Source organism: Carettochelys insculpta, chromosome 2 (genome assembly GCF_033958435.1).
Source record: "Carettochelys insculpta isolate YL-2023 chromosome 2, ASM3395843v1, whole genome shotgun sequence".
Lineage (NCBI taxonomy): Eukaryota > Metazoa > Chordata > Testudines > Carettochelyidae > Carettochelys > Carettochelys insculpta.
Genome location: NC_134138.1, coordinates 75,699,146 through 75,722,048, shown reverse-complemented (window position 1 = coordinate 75,722,048; position 22,903 = coordinate 75,699,146). Strand labels below are relative to the sequence as shown.

General features: G+C 43.1%; 1 protein-coding gene across 2 annotated transcripts in view; it reads right to left on the bottom strand.

Annotated features, from left to right (window-relative positions):
* The window catches only part of TCEA1 (transcription elongation factor A1), an 80,274-nt gene that overhangs the window by 35,379 nt on the left and 21,992 nt on the right, over positions 1 to 22,903 (bottom strand). For both annotated transcript variants that reach the window (XM_074987176.1, XM_074987177.1), the window contains exons 3-4: positions 17,872 to 17,977; positions 7,268 to 7,355 (exon numbers count right to left, since the gene is read on the bottom strand). In XM_074987176.1, the coding sequence (XP_074843277.1) occupies positions 7,268 to 7,355; positions 17,872 to 17,977 (194 nt within the window). The remainder of the gene's footprint in view (positions 1 to 7,267; positions 7,356 to 17,871; positions 17,978 to 22,903) is intronic.

Below are 22,903 nucleotides of genomic sequence, written 5' to 3'. Positions count from 1 at the left end.
ATAGGTCCAGGAATGCCCAGCTGGACGTGGTCCGGCTGCTCAGATCTGAGGCCAGGGCTATCACCAGGGACCCCTTAGGGAGGAGTCAGCTGAGGATTCCTGGGTCTGGCCGGTGGTCTCACCCTCCTCGCCGTCCTCCCCCTCCGGTGCGGAAGGCGGGGACGGTTTATGGCTGCCGTGTCCATGATGTGATGCGGTGGCGAGGTGCTGTCGCCTTCCAGGATGTCCCACCACTCCCTATAATATGGGCACCTGGCTGGACCAGCCACTGAGTGACAGCGACTGTCCCTGGCCCATGTATATCCCTGCCACAGTTCCTTTATCTTGCACTTGACCTGGTCTGTGGTCTGGGCAACAGGGCAATGGGCAGCCAGGGCTGTGGCCAGTTGGGTGCAGGTGGCGGCTTTCCACCGGTGCCCCGATGTGTCCCTGAGGACGACTTCCTCTCACCAGGGTAGGAGGAGGTCCTGCAGCTCTGGCTCAGTCTGGGCAGGGGCCCTCTTCCTCATGGGCCACTCCCCCTGTGGGCTGCCATCCTCCGACTCCCCAGGGCTGCCCTGCAGGGCACGGGGAGGAGCTGGCTGCTGGCCGTTGGGTCTGGGGTCGCTGTGGCCTGGGTGCTGTGGTTCAGCACGTGCTGCCAGCCTCACAGCCTGTGCTTCCTGCTCCGGTGTTTGAGTCCTCGCACCTTTAACTGCTGCTGGATGGATGCAGGCACCGTAGAGCCCCCGGGGGTTTGCTAGATGTCTCCCAACTCCGTCGGGGAGCCACCATGGCGGACCACTTCTTCTGGAAGAAGTGGTCCACGAGCGTCCACATATGCTTTCTTCTGGAAGAAGGTGCTGTTCCTCTTACAGAACCGGAGTTTGGGATCCAGAAGATGCCAGTGTTCTTCCGAAGATCTGACAGGTGTAGACACAGCCTTGATGATTACCTGTTCTATTTATTCCCTCTTGAATAAATTGCTAGAAGACAAGATAATGGGCTACACGGACCTTTGATCTGACCCAGAATGGCTGTTCTTAGGATATGGAAAACCCATTCTGATCCATAAAGTGGTTGACAGGGGAACCCTTGACTGCCCACTTGATGGGATTCCAACTCAGGGCCCTCAAGCTAGATAAGCAGGATCAGTTTGGGTATACTCAACTCCCTAAGCTGCTACTTGTCTTCCCCTGGGCCTTTGCTGGCTCTGCAGAGTGTTGATCTGTTCAGCCCTTTTTATTGTCCCTGGATAGCTCTTTAGGTGGGTATATAAATCCCTCGACAGCCTGATCCACACTGACGGCAAAGAGTCTGCTGAATCGGTTAGCGTATTCTGGTGTCATGGGAGGTAGACTGCCAACAGAGTAATCAGATGGTTTATGTACCAGTTCCAGAAACGGACCGCTTCTGCACACAGGGGCATGAATTTTGCTCCTCCTGTCTATTGATGCAAAAGACAGTTGTGATGCAGTCTGACATTACGTGGGCATAGTGACAACTGAATGAATGAGAGGTTTAATAAGCACTTCTATCCACTCCTAGCTCCAGAAAGTTTACGTGCATTCTTGGTATATCTAGGTGCCTTGTACTGTAGGGTTGTCCACGTGGGCTCCCACACCCAACAGGGAGTGTAAATAATAATCACTATGCCTATTGTAGAGAAAAGGAAGGGATTGTCCATGCAAATCTAGCAAGGATTCTTCCATCATTACAGGAATAATACCACAGTCCCTATGATGCTCAGACTGTAAATATGGGGAGTTCATGGTTTGTAATCATGCTTACAGGCAACTGAAGATGAAGCCTTGCAAATGACTGATAAAGGTGCATGAGACCATATGGTCAGAGAGAAACAGAGGTCTTGACAGGCACTTGGAGGATGCTTATAACTTGATCTATGATATTGTTCATAGCTTGAAAGCTGCTCCTCCACAGGGAAGCCCTTGCCATGACTGAATTTAACAATGCCCCGGATGGATTTTTTGGCATTTTTACTGAACCCCAAAGAGGAGAGAAGTTGAAGCATTGTCAGAGTTGACCCATGGATGATGTAGTGGAAGACTGTGAAACCATCTCATCTGACATAGGCTGTTAGTACAGAGAACACCTTGTTAAAGACCTGGAGGTGGTAGCAGCAATGTCAAAAAGGAATACTCTGTTTTGAAACTGGTGACAGCCCATGAATCTGAGTCAACATCTGCGATCGAGGCAGATGCTCAGGTGAAAGCAGGTGTCTTTCATACTGAGATCTGTAAACTACATACCCTTTTTAGGGATGGAATTATAGATACCAACACGGCCATCTGAAACTTGAGTTTGCAAATAAAACAGGTCAGGGGTCAAGAATGGGTCGTCCAACAGACCTTCTTTTTAGCTACAAAGAAGTATGTGAAGTAAAAACCATCCCCCTAGTACTGCACAGGAACCTGCTCTATTGCTCCTCATGGAGTAGAGATTTGACTTCTTGTTTGAAAATGGGAAGCAGGAACGATGCAAACTCTGTGGAACAGACAATGGATGACATTCTGCACCCATGTCTATTGTTTTTGTCCTCCAGCTGTTGAAAAATAGTGCTAGATGACCCACGAATGGTCTAATGGAATTGGGAGGCATTGGACTTCAGATACATCTACAGCGCAATTAAAAAAAAAAAAAAACAAAAAACAAAAAACAAAAAACCACAGAAGGCCTGTGATAGTGGCCTCAAGCTTGCAGGACTCAATGTTGAGCTGTTTCATTGCCATGCAGACCTCCAGACTTGAAGACTACTCCGCAGTTTATCCCCCCTACAGCCCAATCCTGGTGAGCCTGAGTCAGCTGACACAAGCCAGCCACAAGTATCCAGTGGCTATGTAGATACAGCCATAGTGGTTTGCAGCTCTCAAGTTCCTGTTACACAGAACATTTATCTGAAGGCTGAGATTGGAATGAAAAAAGTTACTGAGGAAGGTGTGGAGAAGTAGGCCTTTTGAACCCTCTTGCTTCTTAAGAGGTAGCTCACAAGGTCTTTGGTGGACAAACTGCTGAACCATCAGCCTAGACCTCTGAGATTAACAGTGAAGTTTTCTATTTGAGGCAAGTGCACATAAAATACACACACACAACTTCCTCCCTCTCTCTCCACATGCCAGGGGATGGAGCGTAGTCTTGGAGTTCTTCAAGTGTTTAAGGACTCATGCATTTTATGATTTGGATAGTCTTCTTGGAAGGATTAGTCCTCTCTGGTGTTCTGATCTTCCTGGGGAAACCCCAAAGTATGCAGCCATGACTTCCTGTGCATTATGATGGTTGTAGCCATCATCCTAGAAGATGTACCAACAACATCTACTACTCAGAGTAGAATAGTCCTGGCCAGTGGTCACTCCTCAGATGAGAGCTTTAGATGCTCCCCAGCTGATCAGCAGAGTCCCCACAGCTAGGTTTTTGGCTTCTGCTGTTGATGTACATTTGCACAAGCTACACGGGCAGACAAAAATGTATTCTGTGTATGGGTGGGAAAGAATAGCAAGAACACTGGTCACGACAACCATTTTGCTTTCCACCATGAGAGCCCAGAAATTGTCGTCGTGAGGGACTACGTCAAATGCTATGAATTTTGAATAGTTCAAAGTTGTACTCTGTCATTAGTTCTCCTGAACTGTGGACTAGAAGAAGAAAAGACCTTCCTTCCCACCTTACCAGCTGGGATAAATCAGGGTGTATTATTTCCTAGATCTCACTGCGATGACCCAGACTGGAAAACATACTGTTTCTCTGCCCTCTGGGGGAAAGGGTGCAGGTAGCTATAGTATACTCTATCTGGCTTCAGATGATTTTGTTATCAGGGAACACTTTTTGATGGAACCGGAGTACTGAAAAACATCCAGTAGCATGTGCTGCTGATCCTGAACCTCCTCAAGAGGAATCTGCAGCTGCCCTGTAATTCTGTGGCATCTCCCCCCTGCTGACTATAAGCAATTCCAGGTTCCAGGAACAGAGGCATTGGAGTCACTCTCTCATCTGGAGAAGGTGACAGCAATCTTGATGGCTCCAGTGGAACTGCCAGATTTGGTGAGTTTTCCTCTTCAGTTTGATTCGGGGCAGCTCTACTTCTCCTCTCAAAGAGGAAGGAAGGGGCGACTCCATAGCAGATTAGACCAACTTTGTGGAGTGATACTTGTCGTCTCACAGCTCCATAGAATGGATTAAATGGGGGTTGCAAAGGTTCCCATGGCATGGTATACCAAAGGCTGAGAGACAGGTAATGAGGTCCCGAGCCGATCAAGTATCAGAGGTAGCCGTGTTAGTCTGTATCTTCAAGAACAGCAAGAAGTCCTGTGGCACCTTATAGACTAACAGATATTTTGGAGCATAAACTTTCATGGGCAAAGACCTGCCTCATCAGATGACCAGGAAGGTGCGTTGCAGAAGTGGGAATAAGAGTAAACTGGGCAGCAAGCTGTGGGAGCACGAGCACCTGGTGACCGGGCCTCACTCGCAAGGCAGAATGACCAGACACTCCGTCTTGGAACACTATCATACAACGGCGGGAAGGTCTGAAGTCAGGCCAGGAGAAAGAAATCAGAAAGTTGACAAGTAGTTGGAGAGCCCCCAAAGAGAACATCCTGACAAGCAGATAGTAAGCCCCCAAAGAGAACAGCTGGGGCTAGTAGCTGGAAGCCCCCCAAAGAGAACATCTTGGTTGTGCAATATCAGAGGGTCTCGGGGGAAGGTTCAGAAAAAGACCAAGGACAGAGGAAATCTTGTAACATGTTCTGACAGGCCGGGAGGATAGAAAGGCCAAATTAGGTAACAAACGCTTTAATTGGCCAGGTATCGAACCCCCAAGGAAGAAACAGTATAAAAGGTGATTTAGCAGGAATAAGGGTGTGGGCTCCTGGACACGAGGCGGAGGCTAGCAACTTCCAGTCCAGACAGCAGACCCCGGCCTGATCACCCAGACGTCACCACCACGAAAGGTCCCAACCAAGCCGTATCTCTGACTTGAAGGGCTGCTGTAACATAGTTGTTGGTGAGATGTGGGAGCATTGGATGTTATTGGTAAGTCACATGTAATCATACACAGCTATACGTAACCTAGTGTTTAGCCTATGCCAAATAAATAACTACATATTTTATATATATATATATATATATATATATATATATATATATATATATATATATATATAAAAACAAGTGTTAAGTAATTGTAGTTACGAATAAATGAACCAATCACTATCGGTAAATACCACTAGCTGGACTAGCTGGGGCTGTATAGAGAATTATTGGGACTTAGAACAGCCACAGGGCATTGTAGCGTTCACAACCGGAGTGTTATTGTTCCTGGTACTCATAATACTGTGGAAACCTAGGTTTTAAAGTAGATACACTGAATCACATATTGCTGCTACACTATATAAGGCTGCTGTAAAGGTGGGGTGGTTGGTCCCGGGCCACCCAACTCCCCCCGCTGTATCACACCCCACGCGACCCGGAGTAGGTCGGCACATCGTCACAAGCCACTTCTGGTTCCAACAGCACTGCGAACCATTGCACTCCGAGAAGTCAAAGCCCTAAGACAGAGTGGGGGAGAGACTCCTTCCAAGACCAGCTCCTCTTGTGAAGTTCAATATCCTCTCAAAGAAGGATTTGATGAAGTGGAAAACGGAGTCTGAAGAGCTAAGACATCCACAGTAGAAGTGTACATCTCAGCTCTTTCTTGAATGATGAGTCCTATTCACCTGAACAGAACAGAGCCGCAGTAAACAATCTATGCCACAGAAGTTTAAAGGAAAGACAGAACTAAAGTAACCAATGCTCTCAATGATCGGTTTCTGTTGGTTCACGTGCCCTTCTGGGTGGTGCGAAAGACCCCAGTGCTGCCGTATCACAATCTGGTGCTGATGCAGCCCTAGATTTGTGGACTTTTTTGTCATTGGGTTGAAGCTCATAGACCTGCTTGACTTAGGCAGGTCTGAATCAGACATCTTCAAAGGACTTAGAGGAAGACAACCTCATGTTTAAGAGACTGCTCCTTGGTTTCCTGACAAAGCTCACTGATAGATCTGTGGAGGAAAACTTGAATTTGACCTTCTGGCAGAAGGTGCAATGGGATGAAGATTCTCCTGGTTCAAGTCCCACTGAGGCTTCACAGTCTCTCCCAGTAGGTGATTCCTACAGTGAAGTTCCCACCCTTTCTGGGAATGGCAGAGAAATGAACTACAGATACTTTACCTTGCTACAATGTGGGCTTTCCCTGAGACAGTATAAGCAGCTTGGGGGGTCACTGCTGACCAAAACGGAGTACAGAGAGGAACCACAAACCTTGTGAAGCCGAGATTCCTGGGCATAGTCCAAAACCAAAACAGTGTGCACCTTTTGGGATTGCAGAAGTGGGAATAAGAGTTTTACTCCCCAGCTTGGAAAGACTAGCTATAAAATGCTAAACCTGTCAGATAAAAACTTAAAACTAGAACTATTTAAGAAATATTTACAGATCTCAATATATTCACAAACAAGAAAGAAATCTACAGCTTTAGATACTAGATGTTCTGACCCAGACCACACATCAGTAGCAAGGAACTGTAGCGGTAGTCAGCCTGTAACCTCCCTTTTTGGTCTTCTCAGCTGGAAGCACAATGTGAGCCAGGGCACATGCGCAGACCGACAGATACTGCTTTCAAAATTCTCCATCTACAGGCACATGGAGTGCACATGTACCCAACACAAGGATCAGAACTCAAAGAATAATTACTTTTTCACAGGATTATTCTTCTGGAAACACTCCCACACTTTCAGATTTTACCATGAAAGTGTTGCGAATAAAAAGCTTAATAAATACTGAAACTAAGACAAAATAAACTGATGTACAAATTAAACAGGATAGTTTCTACCTAAAATACAAGATCCTTAATAAAACAGGTTGGTTATTGATAAAACACCTAGCATTTTGGAGTAAGAATATTAAGTAGATGAACATCAACAGACAAAATGGAGATGTTGACTATCTAACCCATATTGTGGCCAGTGACTCGGCCCTTTTTCGCATTATTAACAGCTAAACTGATTCACTTTGATCCCCACTACAAAAGACCCTACTTTGGTTTACAATGACTGTCCAACCTTGCTGACAGTGCAGGAATTAACACTTATTAGACATTGATTGTGTGTTTGATATAAGAATATGCCAGCCCTCCCTAGTCCCATATATACTTGTACCAAAATTAAGAATTTAGGGAAGCACATTTCTAATTTCTCTGTAGTGCCAGTTCATTTTATATTCACACACAGGTTCAAATACCTTTCTTCTCTTGCATCAGGACTGTTTTGTGAAGAAGAGGCAGGTTCCTTTCTCTTGTCTTCAGAATCTTTATCTGTTGAAGGTCCATCTGGAAATGCACAAACCAAGAAATAAGCACCGCTTCTTATGGGAGAGAAATGGCAGCTTAGTGTAAGTTAAATGCAATGCATTCTATGCATTCTGTTAAGTTTTAATAAAAGACTAAGCAATACTTAACTCTGACCTCCACAATCTATTTTATCTTGGTAACCTAAGGAAAGGTACTATAATCAGGCTTCCTTCTGTTCTGAAGGCACTTCCCAATTAAGGCTTAGAAATGTCTGCAGCAGTTTTCATCAGTTTGCCTTAAAATCTCTCTCTGACAAAGGATCAAAAATAATAAGAAAAACCTTTAATTGTTAGACAGATTTGTCACTGGTACCACCTAGTGTTCTTCCAATTGTGCAGATGATATTTCAAGCACCAATGAGCTTATGAACAAAATATAAACCCCAGAAAATAAAACAATACACGGAACTCTAGGGCTGAATTTTCAAGCCATGGACTGAAACCCAGTACAGCAATATCTGTTTAAACACCTAAAGAACTGCCCTATTTTCATAAAATTTCCACAGGAATTTGAGTGTGCCCGATACCTGTGAAAATCAAGCAGCTGATTGAAGTATCCAAGTTTGCAAAAACTCTACTCTGGTTACTAGATTAAAACTACCACATAACCAATGCTTATTGAAAAAGAGTTATTTGCCTTGTGCAGTAACTGAAGCTCGTCAAGATGGTTGTCCCTCTGGGTGCTCCACCTAAGTATTATGGCATGGCTGAAGAATTCTCCATGGCTGGAGAATTACAGTAGCAGCTCCCTCGGTGGGCTGTGTGGGCTATTGCAAGCTGAACACAATAGCTATCACTCATGCACAGTCAGACCACCCCTCAGTTCCTTCTCTGCCCGGAAAACAGTGTACTGAAGCAGAGGGGAGGAATGATGGGTGGCGGAGCACCCACAGTGACAACCATCTTGAAGAATCTCAGTTACTGCACAAAATAACTCTCTCTCCTTCAAGGAGTTTTCCCCACAGGTGCTCCTCCTAGGTGGTTATGGAGCAGTCTCTTTTACTGGCAGAGAGAGCTTCAGTTGATGTGATGTTATGGTAGACAGAATCAAAGGAAGCACCTCGAGTGCGGTCTGTACCTCCTTTGAGAAGCCCAACAGTTGAAGCCACGACGCTCTTCTCATGAGCGCTGCTGTTGATACGGAGCAAGCAGCTGAGTCTGTGAAATTGAGGGTGGCCGGGAAAGTTGTGTGGAATCTCAGCACTCCCTCACTCCAGTTGCATTCAATTTGATCTCTTTTTGTATCAGGCAGTTGGTCAAAAAACTCCATCATCTGTGCAAAAATGGTGTGTGTATAACTTTGCTAGTAAGGCAGTAAAATTAGTGAACCAGAACTGAAGGGTGGCTAAATCAATAGGCCTTTCTTCTGAATACGTCCAGTTTTTTCCAGTCCCTATGGTACGGTGTGACACAGGCAGCATGTTGTCGACCTAGAGCGTGTTGTTGGTTGACAGCACCTACAGGTAGGGAATTTGGGGTCAGCTGTGTAAATAAAACATCTGCTCCATTTTTCTTATCTGACTTCTTACACATGGGAGGTATAGTGGCTGAAGCCTGCCATATAGTCTCAGCAAGGTCCATTGTGGCTGGGATCCCTGGTGTTATAATTTACCTGTAGGGGAGGCACGTAAAATGTCTGCCAGCCGATGTTATGTTTAGGCAGACTAAGAAGAGAAATTTCTAAGGTGCCTACTACTCTTTTAGACAACACCTGAAATGATTTAAAGTCATCATCTGCTGTGATGAAGATGATTTGTGTGCTGGTGGTGGAGATTCTGGTGTTAAGTCCTCCACCGAATAGTTGAGCCCTCCTGGCCACCAGGCTGTGGAGATGGTACTGGTGAAGTAGGAGACCTGGATGCATGAGGTACTGGTGGCAAAGGCTACAGATGCTGCACTCAGTATGCTGCCCCAGGGTCCCAATAAAGCCAGTTTGGGGGCACGGCATTGGTGGTGGTAGCCACTACTGAGGTTACCACTGTGGTGGTGGTTGTGGTGCTTTGGGTGAGGAGGGTCTGGAAGCATCACAGCCGAGAGAACTATCTTCATCCTTGCTATCCAGGGGTGGAGCTGCACTCACTGGAGTAGCAAGCAGGCTCATGCCAGATGTGTTAGGTGTACTGTTGGTGCCAAATAAGGGAGTGCCCAGTATTGAGGACACACTGAGATCTGCCACTGTTGAAAAGGACAGGGTGAGTGGATGGATGGGCATCAGAGACGGTACCAAGATAGGCTGTGGTGCCTGTAGCAGGGATGATATCAACTGCCTCTTCTGCACTGCCAATGCTTGCTGTTTGCATACACTGACAGCTTGTCATGTACTTTTGGTGCCGTAGGCGGCAGCGTTGAAATGCTCAGTGCTGATGCTGCTTCTGGCTTGCTTGGTACCTAGACAGGTTTGGCTGGTGCCAATGGAACTGATTTTGGCTTTTATGCACCAGTGCCGTAAAGTTTGCCTTGCCCAAGTCCTTAGCTCAGGGGTCAGCAACCAAAATAGAAAGAAGAGCCATTTTTTTCTAAGTAGGTAAAAAAGCTCAATAATTCAAGAGCCGCAATGTATGTGAATACAAGGCGGTCCTTAATAAATATCATCAAACCATTCTTTATGTAACATCTATTTTAAGAAGCATGTGTGCGTGCGCGCACACACAAACTAATTTCTAATGTGATGCACGTTTACTGGAAGATTGTTCACAAATTTTCCATATTCTAATTCCTCACACTTTCATCTTCCTGACTCTCACTCCTGAACCTATTTTAATATACCAATTTTACTTCACGTTTCGGTTTTCTTTCTTGAGATGTGTGTTGCCCTTCACAGCAGGAATGCCGCAAGCTTCCTTTTCCTTTTCAAAATCCAGACTTTATTAGCAACACAATCAAAACACACACACAGTATCATATCCCAAAATGCACTGCACATGTCAAAGGGGGATTTCCAACATTTCGAGATCACACATGATTTGACATTTAGATATGAGTTACTCGCTGTTGGGCTTTTAGATGTTCACCGTTTAGCAAAAACAATCAGAACTTTTCTTTTTTTTTAACTTTGCAATTATAGCACTGGGAGACAAAGGAGTCCTTAAAGAGCCACATGCAATTCCAGAGCCACAGGTTGCAGACCCCTGCCTTAGCTCCTCAGGCTACCTCTGTGCCAGAGATTAACAGTATCTCATTCTTGTGCCATGGATTTTTCCAGCAGCAGGGATGATTCTTCCTTATGAGAGCACTTTCTCTTAAGAGACTGGTTCTGTGATGCTGAATGCGGGTGCTTCTTGTCAGACTGTCCTGGACTGGAGTCTAAAGGAGATTTCACCACAGAGACTGCCCTTCTGGAGCTCATCATCAGTGAGCGTTACCTGGATGGTGATGAGTGCTGCAAGTCAGAGACAGGCCTCATGGATTTTTCAGTGAGGAAAAGCTTAAATTAGAGATCTGACACCTTTCTTGTTCTTAGCTTTTTACAGCGTGAACATTCGCTTGTGCAGCGTCCTTCACTGAGACAGCGTACACATTGAGAACAGGGACAGACACTGTCCAAGTCAGACATCTTTTAAACCCTGGAGAACTGGGCGTGCCTGACAGGGTATGAACAAAAAGGGAAAAAAATAACAAACACTGACCTATGCTAATACTATAAACTATTACCATAACACTATGAGCAATGAACTATCTAAACTATGAAGAAAAGACAAACTGTAGAGGGAAACTGCGAATTGCAAGCGAAGGCAACCGCAGCAGGGAAGGAACTGAGAGGTAGGCAGACAGCAGGCTGCACATGTGTAGTAGCTGATGCATTCAGCATGTGCTGGTTGCTTCGCGTGCACAGACAGCTGAGGGAACTGCTACCCTAATTGTCTTATAATGGGCACAGCACCACCATAATATCTAAGTGGAGCACCCATGGAGACACTCCTCGAAGAATCATATGCAAGACATGAGAAACAAAAAAAAATAGTGGATCAAAGGTTTAAGAGATTATCAAATCAAAAAATAAATGACTTAGTTAAAACTCATCACCCTGAACGAAGGCAACAGAAAAGTATCCAAATACAATATATGCTGCATTAAAATAGAAGTGGTATGGGATGAACCTCTGTAATCTGAATTTCCCTCATCCAACTTTGTTGGTGACCCTGTGGGTCCCCCAGAGCTAGAGCATTCAAATGGAAAAACAGCAGCACAGACCTGGGGGCCAACAGCCCAAGCAGCACAGATGAGACAGCCACCGGGAACAGAAGGGTTGGCACTGACCAACCTTGGTCTGGCCAATTTCCTGGTTCGGGACCATTCAGATCCCAAGGTGCTAGACTAGGGAGGTTTACCCATGTATTTTAAAAGTCATGATAACCAAAATAAAAGAAAACCCAAAATACATAATGATCTATGAAGAAAATTAAAACCATAAGCTGAACTAATCATTACTTAAGTGTAGTGTTAAGACAAAACCTGCATTTCTCATATAGAAGAAAAACTGACCACAACTTTTTAACGTAGGAAAAGATGAGTGAATACCACAGTAACTAAAGAACCATTATCTGACACATGACACAGGAAGTATGCTATAGATGCAGACAACCTCACCCATTCTCACATTCCCTGCTTTCAAGGTCATGAATATTTTCACCAAGAATTTTAGTGTTGTATTAACACTGCCATCTTTTCCCACTGACTGGCATGCCATTTCACTAGACTACTCTCATCTTACTTACATGAATGGAACACACCACCTAGAGCAGTTGTGGAAGCTCCTTCACTGGAGGTTTTCAAAAGGATGTTAGATAGCTATCTGTCTGGGAGGGTTTAGACACAAGAAACCCTGCTTCTTGGCAGGAGTGAGACCGGGCAACCCTTACAGTTCCTTCTAGTAGCACAGTACTATGATGTTACAGGCTACTGATTCACACACAGTTCTCTGATAAGTCAGCAGCAGACTGGGAAACTTTCTTCTCGGTCAGTTTACATAAGATAGGTGGGTGTAGGTGGGAATGGTGTTGGACCATTTAAAAAAAATGCCCTCCATATTTTAATACTCTCCATGCACTAACAAAAAAAATCTTGAAAGAGACAAAATAAAAGTAATTTTATGTCAGCAATTTACATTCAAGAAGGAAAGATAGAGGCACGCTGAGAAATAAGATGTGAGAGAAGAGCTTCACAGAGAAGGAGCAATAGAGCTAAAAACCACCAGGTTATCAAGTATAGTAAACTCTTTCATATCCAGCAGCCATGGGATCAGGAGGTTTCCAAATATTAAAATGTTCTGGACAATAGAGAAGTATACCTAGCAATGCATAACACTAAAGAAAAACAAGACTAGATATTAAGAAACAAAAAAGTATGTAGAGTACTTTATTACCAACAACAGTAGTAATGTAAACAGTAATCTTATACTGTATTTGCTGTATTTACTTTCACTGTACTGTACTTATGGAAAACTTTACTAAAATTTACTTATGGTTAAAATGCTGGCTGTTTGAAAGTTCTGAATGATGGAATGCCGGTTCAGAGAGAGTTTACTGTATAAGAGTCAAGAAAGTCTGATATTGGGGATGGAAAATCCTGTTTAATGAGTTAAAGGTGAGGTTTAACCAAATAACCATTAAACATTTGGGGAAGGGGAGGCCGGGGAGACCACACCAGCATGGCTGGGCTGTAAGGGGCCCCTGCCATGGAAAGGAACTGCTCTGGCCTGGTGGGAGTACCCCTGCCTGCTGCACTTCTGCTGGGGGGGCGGGGAGGGGTGGAGAGAGACACTCTGGCACAGCCAGAGCAGCCACCATCAACCATGTCCTGTCCCAGAAGCACTGCAGGTGGGGACACTCCAGCTGGGCCACGAGCAACCCCAGTTCACCAAAGGGAGACGGTTCCAGCCTAGCTAGGCTGGAATGGCTTCCTCAGCGGCCCCCTCCCCGAGGCCACCACAGACAGGAGCTACTCTGCCATGCAGGAGCACACCCCACCTGATATGCTTTACAAGCTCTCCTTATAAAAACAAAACCAGGAGAGAGATATTGGCATACATGAGTGTAAAGGACTGTTTTTCATCATACATATCTCCCTTTTTCTGTGGTGCAGATTTCAGTGGGGGTATGCCTACAGAAAATATTTGCGGTGTGGGAAGGTCCCAGAGCTCTGGCCCTAGTCTGAGGCTGGAAATCTATACAACAATGAAATTACCCCACAACCCCAGCTCTGTGAGCCTGAATCAACTGGCATGGGCCAGCCGAAAATATTTCCTCATTGGAAATCCAGGCTGTATTACTGAATTATTATTTTTCTAATTAGACTGTTTAATTTACATAGGTTAATTTGCAGCTATAATGTGATGTATAAAAAAAGGACTCAAGGATGATGAAACAAAATAGATTTTAACTATCTGTCACATACTGCTGTAGCCATGTTGACAAGGCGAGTGAGATCATGAGAAAGAGGGAAAAAGTAACTTTAAAGGTTACACAGAGCTCTTTTTTCAGGACTGGGAGATTAAGGCACGTCCACACTACAGGTAAAGGTGAAAAATCCACCCTACTGAGACATCGTTATACAGGTGATTAGGTCAGTATTGACAAAACAATGTTGACAGGAGAGCTTCTCCCAATGACACAGCAACCATTTCTCAGGGAAGCGAATTAAGTATGCCAACAGCAGAAGCTCGTCCATAGGTGTAGGACTACACGTGGTCAGTGTGCATTGGTTAGTCCCCCTCTGCCGTACACTCTTAGATGAACTTGCAGCAGAAGATGAAACACCCCATCGGCTATGGGTGAACACTTTTCACAAAATGACACTATCAGCCCTATTAGCGCACTCTCTCAAAGAAAACCTGCACATCCCTTTTAAAAGACCAGCCTGGGAGCTTAAATTCTGAACTTTACTAGACACTAAAGATCATAGATTGAACAGAAACACTGGATTTATTACAACAAATTCTATGCCAAACCCCATCCCCACCTCCCAGCTGTCTTCCCCCATCTTCCTTTCCTCCCTATGACGTGGAGGTGTCTTAGCCAGCCACTTCACCTTAAATGGTCACTTGAAATGTTTTTTAACCAGTTATGCTAAACAAGCTGTTCAAACATTAGCTTTAGCTAGCGATGCCTTCATTAAGTTTTCCAGATGTGAAGAAGAGCTCTGTGTAAGCTCAAAACCTTGCTTCTCTCACCAACAGATAACCCAAGTAAAGATATTACCTCATGCACCTTGTCTATTTGTTATATAATCACTCACTGCACCAATAGTTAGAACAGGTCCTTACCGCCAAGGATTAAACTTTCTGTGATAATTCAGAAGCTTTTCAGAAGTTTGGAAGATATTTATTGTACTCACACTAGCGTTGATAGTAGTAAATAAGTTATGACATAAGGATGCACAATTAGCATTTTGTTTTGTTCATAACATTACTGGAAAAATGGATTAAGTGTTATCCTAAATGTATTGAAGTCAAGATCTTATATATAGAATATTTGGAATCACTCACCTTCAGTGTGATTTGGCTAGCATTATAATTACTCATTTGCATCCTTGAAGAAAAACTCACAAGAAACAAAACAGCTGGTTCGAAACTATTTAAGATCCTTTCTGCACTCATTTAAAACCTTTTTCTCCACCCAGTTCTTAGTTTCATTAAGGGCAATAAAATGCATCTCACAATTATTCAATAACGTGCAACTCCTACCCATGAAATAAGTAAATAGTCCCCCCACAAATGTATTTTAGGAGTTCCAGCATTCCTTTCCAGATAGCTTCCATTAGGATTCAATAAAAATAGCCCTGAAATTTCAACCTCAACTGTAGAATATTTAGATTTTACACATTCTTAAAGCAAATTGTCCAGAGGAAAGAAAACTGAACACAGTCTGAAATTTAACCTGACATTTACAAGTTAGGACACTTCATGGTATTTGCTACATGCTCAAAATTACTTGATGTAGATATAAATATCAAGTAAGGGTTAGTACTTGCAAGGAATTTTTTCCTCTCATCATATGGCTGTAAGATTTTTTTTTTATGACCTCCAGTAATAGAGTCTGCTTGTAAATTTGAATTGTATCGGCTTGGCCTATGTGGCATCTAAGATCTTCCAAACACTACCAGTCTTTACAAAACCTAGATCTTGCTCTGTAGCTCTTATGAGGTTTCATTTCTGAAGATGATCAGAAGCTGACACCTGGGAGTCTATTAACCAAACTGCAAAAATACACTGACCAGTTGTTTACACTCTTCAAAAATTATCTTGATGAGAACCACATGATTATTCTCTGAGGTTCAGAGCCTCACCTGAATTCCTTTAAGTTCTCTCTGAATTCTTAAAAGGTTTTTAAAATGTTTAATTTACATAGTATATATAACCTGTCAAAAACAAAGATGTTAAGTTCAACATTTCAGTTATAAACAACTCAAACTGTTTCAGAGCTCAGAACAGTTAACATCTGTCTGCCTCTATTGCCATCTTTGATCCAGACCCCATTTTACAAGCACTACAAACACCATAATTGAAATGATTTGTATTGCAGCCTGACAGTATTCTGAATTCTTCTGTCAAAGTCAAAATCAATAACAAAACAAGATGAAGTTTCTGTCTAACTTTTCTACTTCCTTGGCCCAGTTGCCCAACTCTGCAGTAAGCCACAATGTAATTAATTGTAAACTCCAATAAAGAGTTGGTAATTTATAGCAGTGAACAAACTTTCACCCTAGTATGCATACAGGTTGAACCTCGCTAATCTGGCACTCGTCTGGCAACATCCATAATCTGACATTATTTTACTTAGGTGGATGGCCACTTATCATGGGTGTGGCCAAGTTTCCCGTGGTCCTGGCTCTCGGTGTTCCGTGCTGTTGTTTAGCTGTCATGTGCCCCTAAACGTCTTCTAAGAGCCTAGTACGCAGTGGAAGTGTTGGTAATGCTGCTACACAATATCAACCTCCCATGGTCAGGCAAATTCTCTGGTTCAGCACTGATCAGGTCCCAAAAGTAACCAACTGGAGAGGTTCTACCTATAGTCTAACTTTAGTTTACATACTGCAAGACTGGAGATATGTAACTGTCATAATACCAACAGCATTAAGACAACTTTTTATTTTAATATATTCCTTTCGTCTAGTTCAGGGTGAGCAAAACCTTTTATGGGTGGCCCCACTTTTTGTACCTGAAATTAGCAACCCCTCCACCCCTCACCTATTAACATAATCCAAACTTTCCTGGACAGTGGAAGTTGTGGGAATAGGTGCAGGCTGAGACACTGCTTCTTGCAAGTCCCATTGATCAATGATCCTCGGCCAACAGATTTCTAAACTATGCTGGACACAGATTCACTCCTCTCTGCCTGCCATACCATACCACACAGATTTACAAGATTGTATGGGTTGGAGCCTAAACAGTTTGCATCTCTAACCTGATTACCACACTCAGCGCTACCACATGTACCTGATGCAGGCAAGAAACACATATTAGATGTTGTCCCATATCCCAAAAATGTTTTTATGAAGCATCAACTTTCTTCTGTCTTATATTTACCAGCCTCTGGGGTGGTACTAATTTTGACAGCTGCTAAACTCATTTTCCTACAGTTTTAACAACTTTAAAAATAAAGAATCATCATAACAGGCCAGATCCTGCATTTCTTAGTACAGGAAGTGGTTTGCCTCCCACATTCTACAATGTAACAGACTAGAAAGGGCTTTATTTTGTTTTTTTTCCTTCCAAGACGACAGATCAAAAGTGAAAAAGCTTTCAATACCTCCATTGAACTTACTTCCTCTACATTTGTCTTCTGCTACTTCAAAAACATTTACTTAAGTGATGATTTTCGTAACAGTTCATTCTGACCTGAGATAGTTTTATTCCCTTCAAATAAGCTACAGGCTCAGTTTCGTTGGAATTTAAATGCAGAAGCTAGAGTTCCGAGATAAACACCATAGGTGTTGGGAGAGCCAGCAGAGGCCATGACAGAGGGAGGCCAATTGCGCTGCACCCTCCCTTATGAAATTTCATGCCCCACTTTGCACACCTCAGCTCTAATTTATGACCTACTGACAGCCAAGATTAAAACCCTTTAACACCTTGAGTAAAGGTAGTGTGAAGACTTCAGAATACAGACAATAGTTGATCCAGACAAACAAAAAGGTCAGTAGCTTTTAATGTGGCAGTAAGGCCACTCTGGATTTAGTTGAATCACAAGAAGTGGGACTATCCAACAGATATTAGTCATATCACAAAGATGTGCTTCCTGATGCTTTGTTCCGAGCAACACATTATCCCAGTGAAGCTGCACTGATTATGACCCAGAAGGGAACCCATGAGTAATACAGTAATAGAGGACAGAGGGGAAATGAAAACATTACAGGTGATGTAGAAAACAGTCAACACTGAAACAGGAGAGCTGATGAACTAAGAATCAAATGGCAGAAATTGTTTATAATACCAACAATACAAATGACTAAATGCCCGAGGGAGAAGGATGATTGTTAAAATGGTTTTTGCACCATACCTAACAGTTTCTTCCAAGACTTGATGAGAGATTTTGCTAAAGATGTAACCTCTTCATCTGTGCTTTGTTTGCGTATTGCATTCACTGACATTCCAATTCTTGTGGACTGCAACAAAAAAAAGATACACATCACAATGTGACATATTTAACAGAGGCATTGTCAAAATGCAGCTCAGTTTTTTCATTGATAAAAATCAAAGCATCCTGTCAAACATACCCTTGTGAAGTTGGTTGAAATTATGTTATCAGACTGCAAATCCTGAATTCACTTTCAACGAGACTATCTGCATATTTGTACCAATTAATATACAAATCAACAAACCTTTCTCCCATAGGAGCGCGCACACAAAAAATTTCACTTGAAACAAAATATGTTTATTGTTTAAATGGGGGGGTGCCAGTCAATATTCATACTAGATAAGAGCTATCCTACAAAAAAGGAAAACAGAAATTGCACCACTTGATGTTACCCTATAAGATGACTTTTTTTTTTTTTAAACTGTTACGCTTCCTGATTACACCAATATTGCATCAAAAGACCTTGAAACGTATTAGAAGTTTCCTCTCACTGCACAGGATACTAGGATACTTTAGGATCCTTACTATTTACAACAATGATATGATACACGCAGAGTATGAGATGGGACAACATACACAGGCAAATCCATGAATGTAAAGAAATCCATCTTTTCCATGAGGCTGTCTGGTGACAACTGTTCTCATTTTAGTGGAAAGAGGAACTTCTTACAAAGAAGTCATTTTAAAAAATAACACTTAAAACATCAGTAATATCCCCAGATTTCAATATTTATCCCTGTGAGTGATGATATATTATATCTGCCAGATAATTATCACTATTTTCCATTTACATTAGAAAAGTGTTTTAAAAAGCCATTATTATTGTCGGTTCCTCTGGCCTAAAAGACATCATAGTACCATTGCTCACATTTCCAGAAAAATTCTACTAGAGAGAGACTACTGAGCATTTCAGGCTAAAAGCAAGGTAAATTACAGAATTTAAGAGAGGGTATTTACAATGAAAGCTGTTATGCTACCTAAATGATAAAAACCCTTTCCAAAACATTAAAATGACATATATAAGTTTGCATGGCGTTAGAAATTTGAATTTCATAATTATGATCAATTTAATTCATTAGATCTTGAGTGGGATTTTTACAAACACCTATGTGATTTCAAAGCACAAACCCCACTTACTCTGCATGACATTTGTTCATTGATGGTCAGTGGACTGCTGGGGGACTGCAGACTATGTCTAAGGAGTCTGCAACAAGTTACTAATGAAAATAAAATTTTATATTCTAGAAAAGGCATTCCATTGTTCTGATCAACCAAAAGAACGTCAATACCCCCATCTACAGGTCAAAACCCAGAAGTGCCGCTATTACCAGGGAAGCCCAGTTTAGCAGTCATTTCACACACTGCATCATGTATTGTGCCACATACATACATTATTTACGATTTTGTTCAGTCACTTTTCAGTTCAAGATTTTTATGGTAGGGATGTGTGGACCAGGCACTGAATTTCCAAACGGATCCACACTTCCATTTAAAATTTTTTTTAGAGATCTGCAAACAAGAACGGATTGAAAACCACTGTCTCAGAAAATCCCATCTTTTGGAAAATAGTTCTAAAATATTGATGGAGAAGATCCTAAAACATGACTACCAAGACTTTTACTAACATTCTGTCCTTTTTGTCTTATATAAACAATGCACTAGTTTACTGTTTTGAGGCTACCTGACTGTCAGCAGCCACAGTTAAAACTACTACCACCACCAGTGTTAGGAAGAGCGTCTTCTAGAATCCATTCCTTCTATAACTTTCTGGATGGGATATAATCTCAATTTACCATAAAAATTTGATATTTCTTACTTTAATATACTTCAAAGACATCCGGGGTCTATCCATGTACAGAGCTTTTTCCCCCCCCCCCCCAATTCCCCCTCTTCCTCCTGCTCCAGGATGAAGTATCTGCCAAAAATTTAAGTTTTCTAATTTGATTTCAGATTATTTTCTGCTAAAGAAAGCAACCTAGCTAATAGAATGCTATCCTGTATCTACTGCCAAAGGTTCAACTGCTCTTATGTCAAATAATTTAAGCCATCAATGTAATGTGTATTTCCCATGATGCTTTTAAGAGGCTCACTTGTGAGCATTTCTTTTTTAATTCTTGCTAAACAAAAGAAACCTTCAAACATCTTGGCTACGTCTACACTTGCCCAAAACTTCGAAATGGCCATGCAAATCTGCTATTAGGAATAAGGGGATTTTGAAGTTGCCGGGGTCCTTTCAAATAGGAGCCCCATCTGGACAAGAAACACGGCAGCGAGCTGCATCAATTTTGAAGTGCTGTGGCTGCCGTCATTCTAATGAGGCGCTGACTATGTATTTTCGCGCTCCACTAGTGAACTTCGAAATGGCTATTTGCATGGCCATTTCGAAGTTTTGGGCTCGTGTAGACATGGCCCTTATGATCTGGTTGATACAACTGTTTATTCTGTTTAACTTTCTAAGAGCCTGGTATTATCCTGCTGCTTGAAACAGAAAATTAGCTTAAGAGGTATTTGTAAATTTATACTGGAAGTGTTACAAACTAGTTCCTCTACTGCGTATCCTCCCCCATATCACAATTGTGGTAACCCCTTTTTTGTGAGGAACAAGGAATACGACAACTGCTCAGGTTTCTAAGAAGGGGATTCTTGAAAGGTTTTAGCAAAGGAAACCTGCCAAATAACCTCAGGCCTCTGTGAGCTGATGCCCAGGTGCCAGCTAAGGGTCTGGTGGGGCAAAGGCAGCCAGGGCAGGCTGGGTTTTTTGGTTTGTGTTTAGTTCGGGTACAGCAGCAAGAGGAAAATTACACTTAGAGAGGCTTTAACAGTTACTTTTTATTTATACAAAGATAGAAACAATTTGACTAAGACAAATGATTAAAGTACAAGTTAGTACTTGCAGTTTTTAAAGGGGAAACAACACAATTTAACTTAAGAAAAGTTTTAGACAAACTAGCTAGCTTAAACTAGTACAAGTAATGTGTACACAAGAAAGGCAAGTTGCAGGTGTGATTTCACCCCTGCCTCTTAGACCTGGTGGAACCAGAGTCTTTCCCTCAATTCCTATAGGAAAGAAGTGTAACACAGGTGTAATTCTTACCCCTGCCTCCTAGATTCGGTGTGACCCAGAATCTCTCTCTCAATCCCTCAGGAAGAAGTAGATACGAACCAGGCGTCCCCAGTCTCGGGAGTTAATTCCAGACCTGACCAGCAGGTGTAGGTGATTGAAACTCAAAGGCGGGGGGTGGTCTGCCAAGCCCCTTTACACTCCTTTTGTCACACATGCTTCTTCCTGGTCTCAAGTGGCCAATTGGGAGGAATATTTTTGAACCCCAGGTTTCCCAGGGAAGGTGCAAGGCTCAATTCGCACCTGTGAATTGTGGACAATTGGGCACCTTTGGAGGTGATGGGCGGGGGTTCCCCATTCTTCCTGGGGAAGTGATCAAGGCGTGTCAATTACCGAGATCAGCCAGAAGGGCGGCCATTAGGTAGCCCATTCACTGTCTGGTTTTTCTGTATAGTAGAGAGGCTGGGCGAGACAGCACACCTGCGTTCCCAGGACATCAAAGGCTACCTGTCTCCCCTGCTTGTTTCTCTCTCTCTCTCCCCCCCCCAGTGGGGGGGGGAGAGGAAGAAAAGGCCAAGTGGGGGGTTCATGTCTAGCTACAGCCTCAGAACCAGGAAATCTGCTGAATTAAAAAAAAAGTGTGACTACAGGTTGTACTGCTCCAGTCCGGCGCCCTCAGGAACTGAGTGGTCCCAAACAAGGGAATATGCCAGCCCAGGGGAGTGCAGGCCTCCAGGAAGCATCCCTCCTGGCTGCCACCAGCCCCCTGACACGGGGCTGTTGCCAGGGAACCCCAGCTTCAGCTGATGTACCTGCTGCTGCGAGGCTGCCACCGGAGAGCTCCAGCCTCGGTGCGGCTCCTCACCACTGCAAGGCCAGGAGTCTCCTGTCCACTTCCTCGATGCTGCAGGGCTGCTACCAGGGATCTCCGGACCCAGCACAGCTCCCTGAAATGCGGCTCCCTGACCTAAGCTTGGCTCTCCCAGGACTCCTGATTGCCGTGGGGCTTCCCACAGGGTTTCCTGCCAACAGCAAGAGCATCTCACCAGCCAGACCAGCTCGGGGCAGCTGGGGCTCTCTAGTCCAGGTGTTCTCTGGTCTAAAAACATCTGTGGTCATGCCAGACCACAGATGTTGCCAGATGAGGATGTGACTGACATAGGGGTTGAAACTCCCTATTAAATTTTAGATTAAAGAAGATGAGACGCACACTTGGTAGAGAAATGTATTGGTCTAAAATGCAGCATGATATGATTTATATAAAACACTAATGTAATTCTTCACATACTTAGTTTCCTCAAAGTCCAAACAAAATAAGCACTTTATTACTTAACTAATGAAGTAAACGACCCACCACACCATTTTAACAAAGATATGCCAACCTTTATAATTTTGGGGGGGCAGGAAGAGAGGAGCGAGAAAAGTAGTGAAGAGGAACATCCAACATCCTAGATGCCACAAGAGTCTCAGAACCAGTGCGTGCTGCTATAAGGATTAGGCAGGAGAGGAGAGGCAGAATCCACTGGACAGTGACAGGTCATGCTTAAGAGAAGCAGCTATTAGCTCAAGGAGCAAAGAACATGATGTTATGTTGTTTGGTGGGTTTTTCCAGTATCTTAACCTTATATAAAAACCATAAGAAAAATCCATGATTAAATCAAACCCGAAACCTTCCTTACTATTAACTTATAAACAACAAGAAACTGAGAATTATGTTTTGACACAATAGATTGGCAGTTTTCATCCTAAAAGTATGGCATTTCCCAATTTGATGATTTAAGCCAACATACAGTAAGAGTGAGGTAGAGGAAACAACTTAGCAATGTGTGTATCAGGTTTGAAATCTAGATTTCTTTGGAACTATGCACTGGAATCCCACTTGTCAATTTGTTT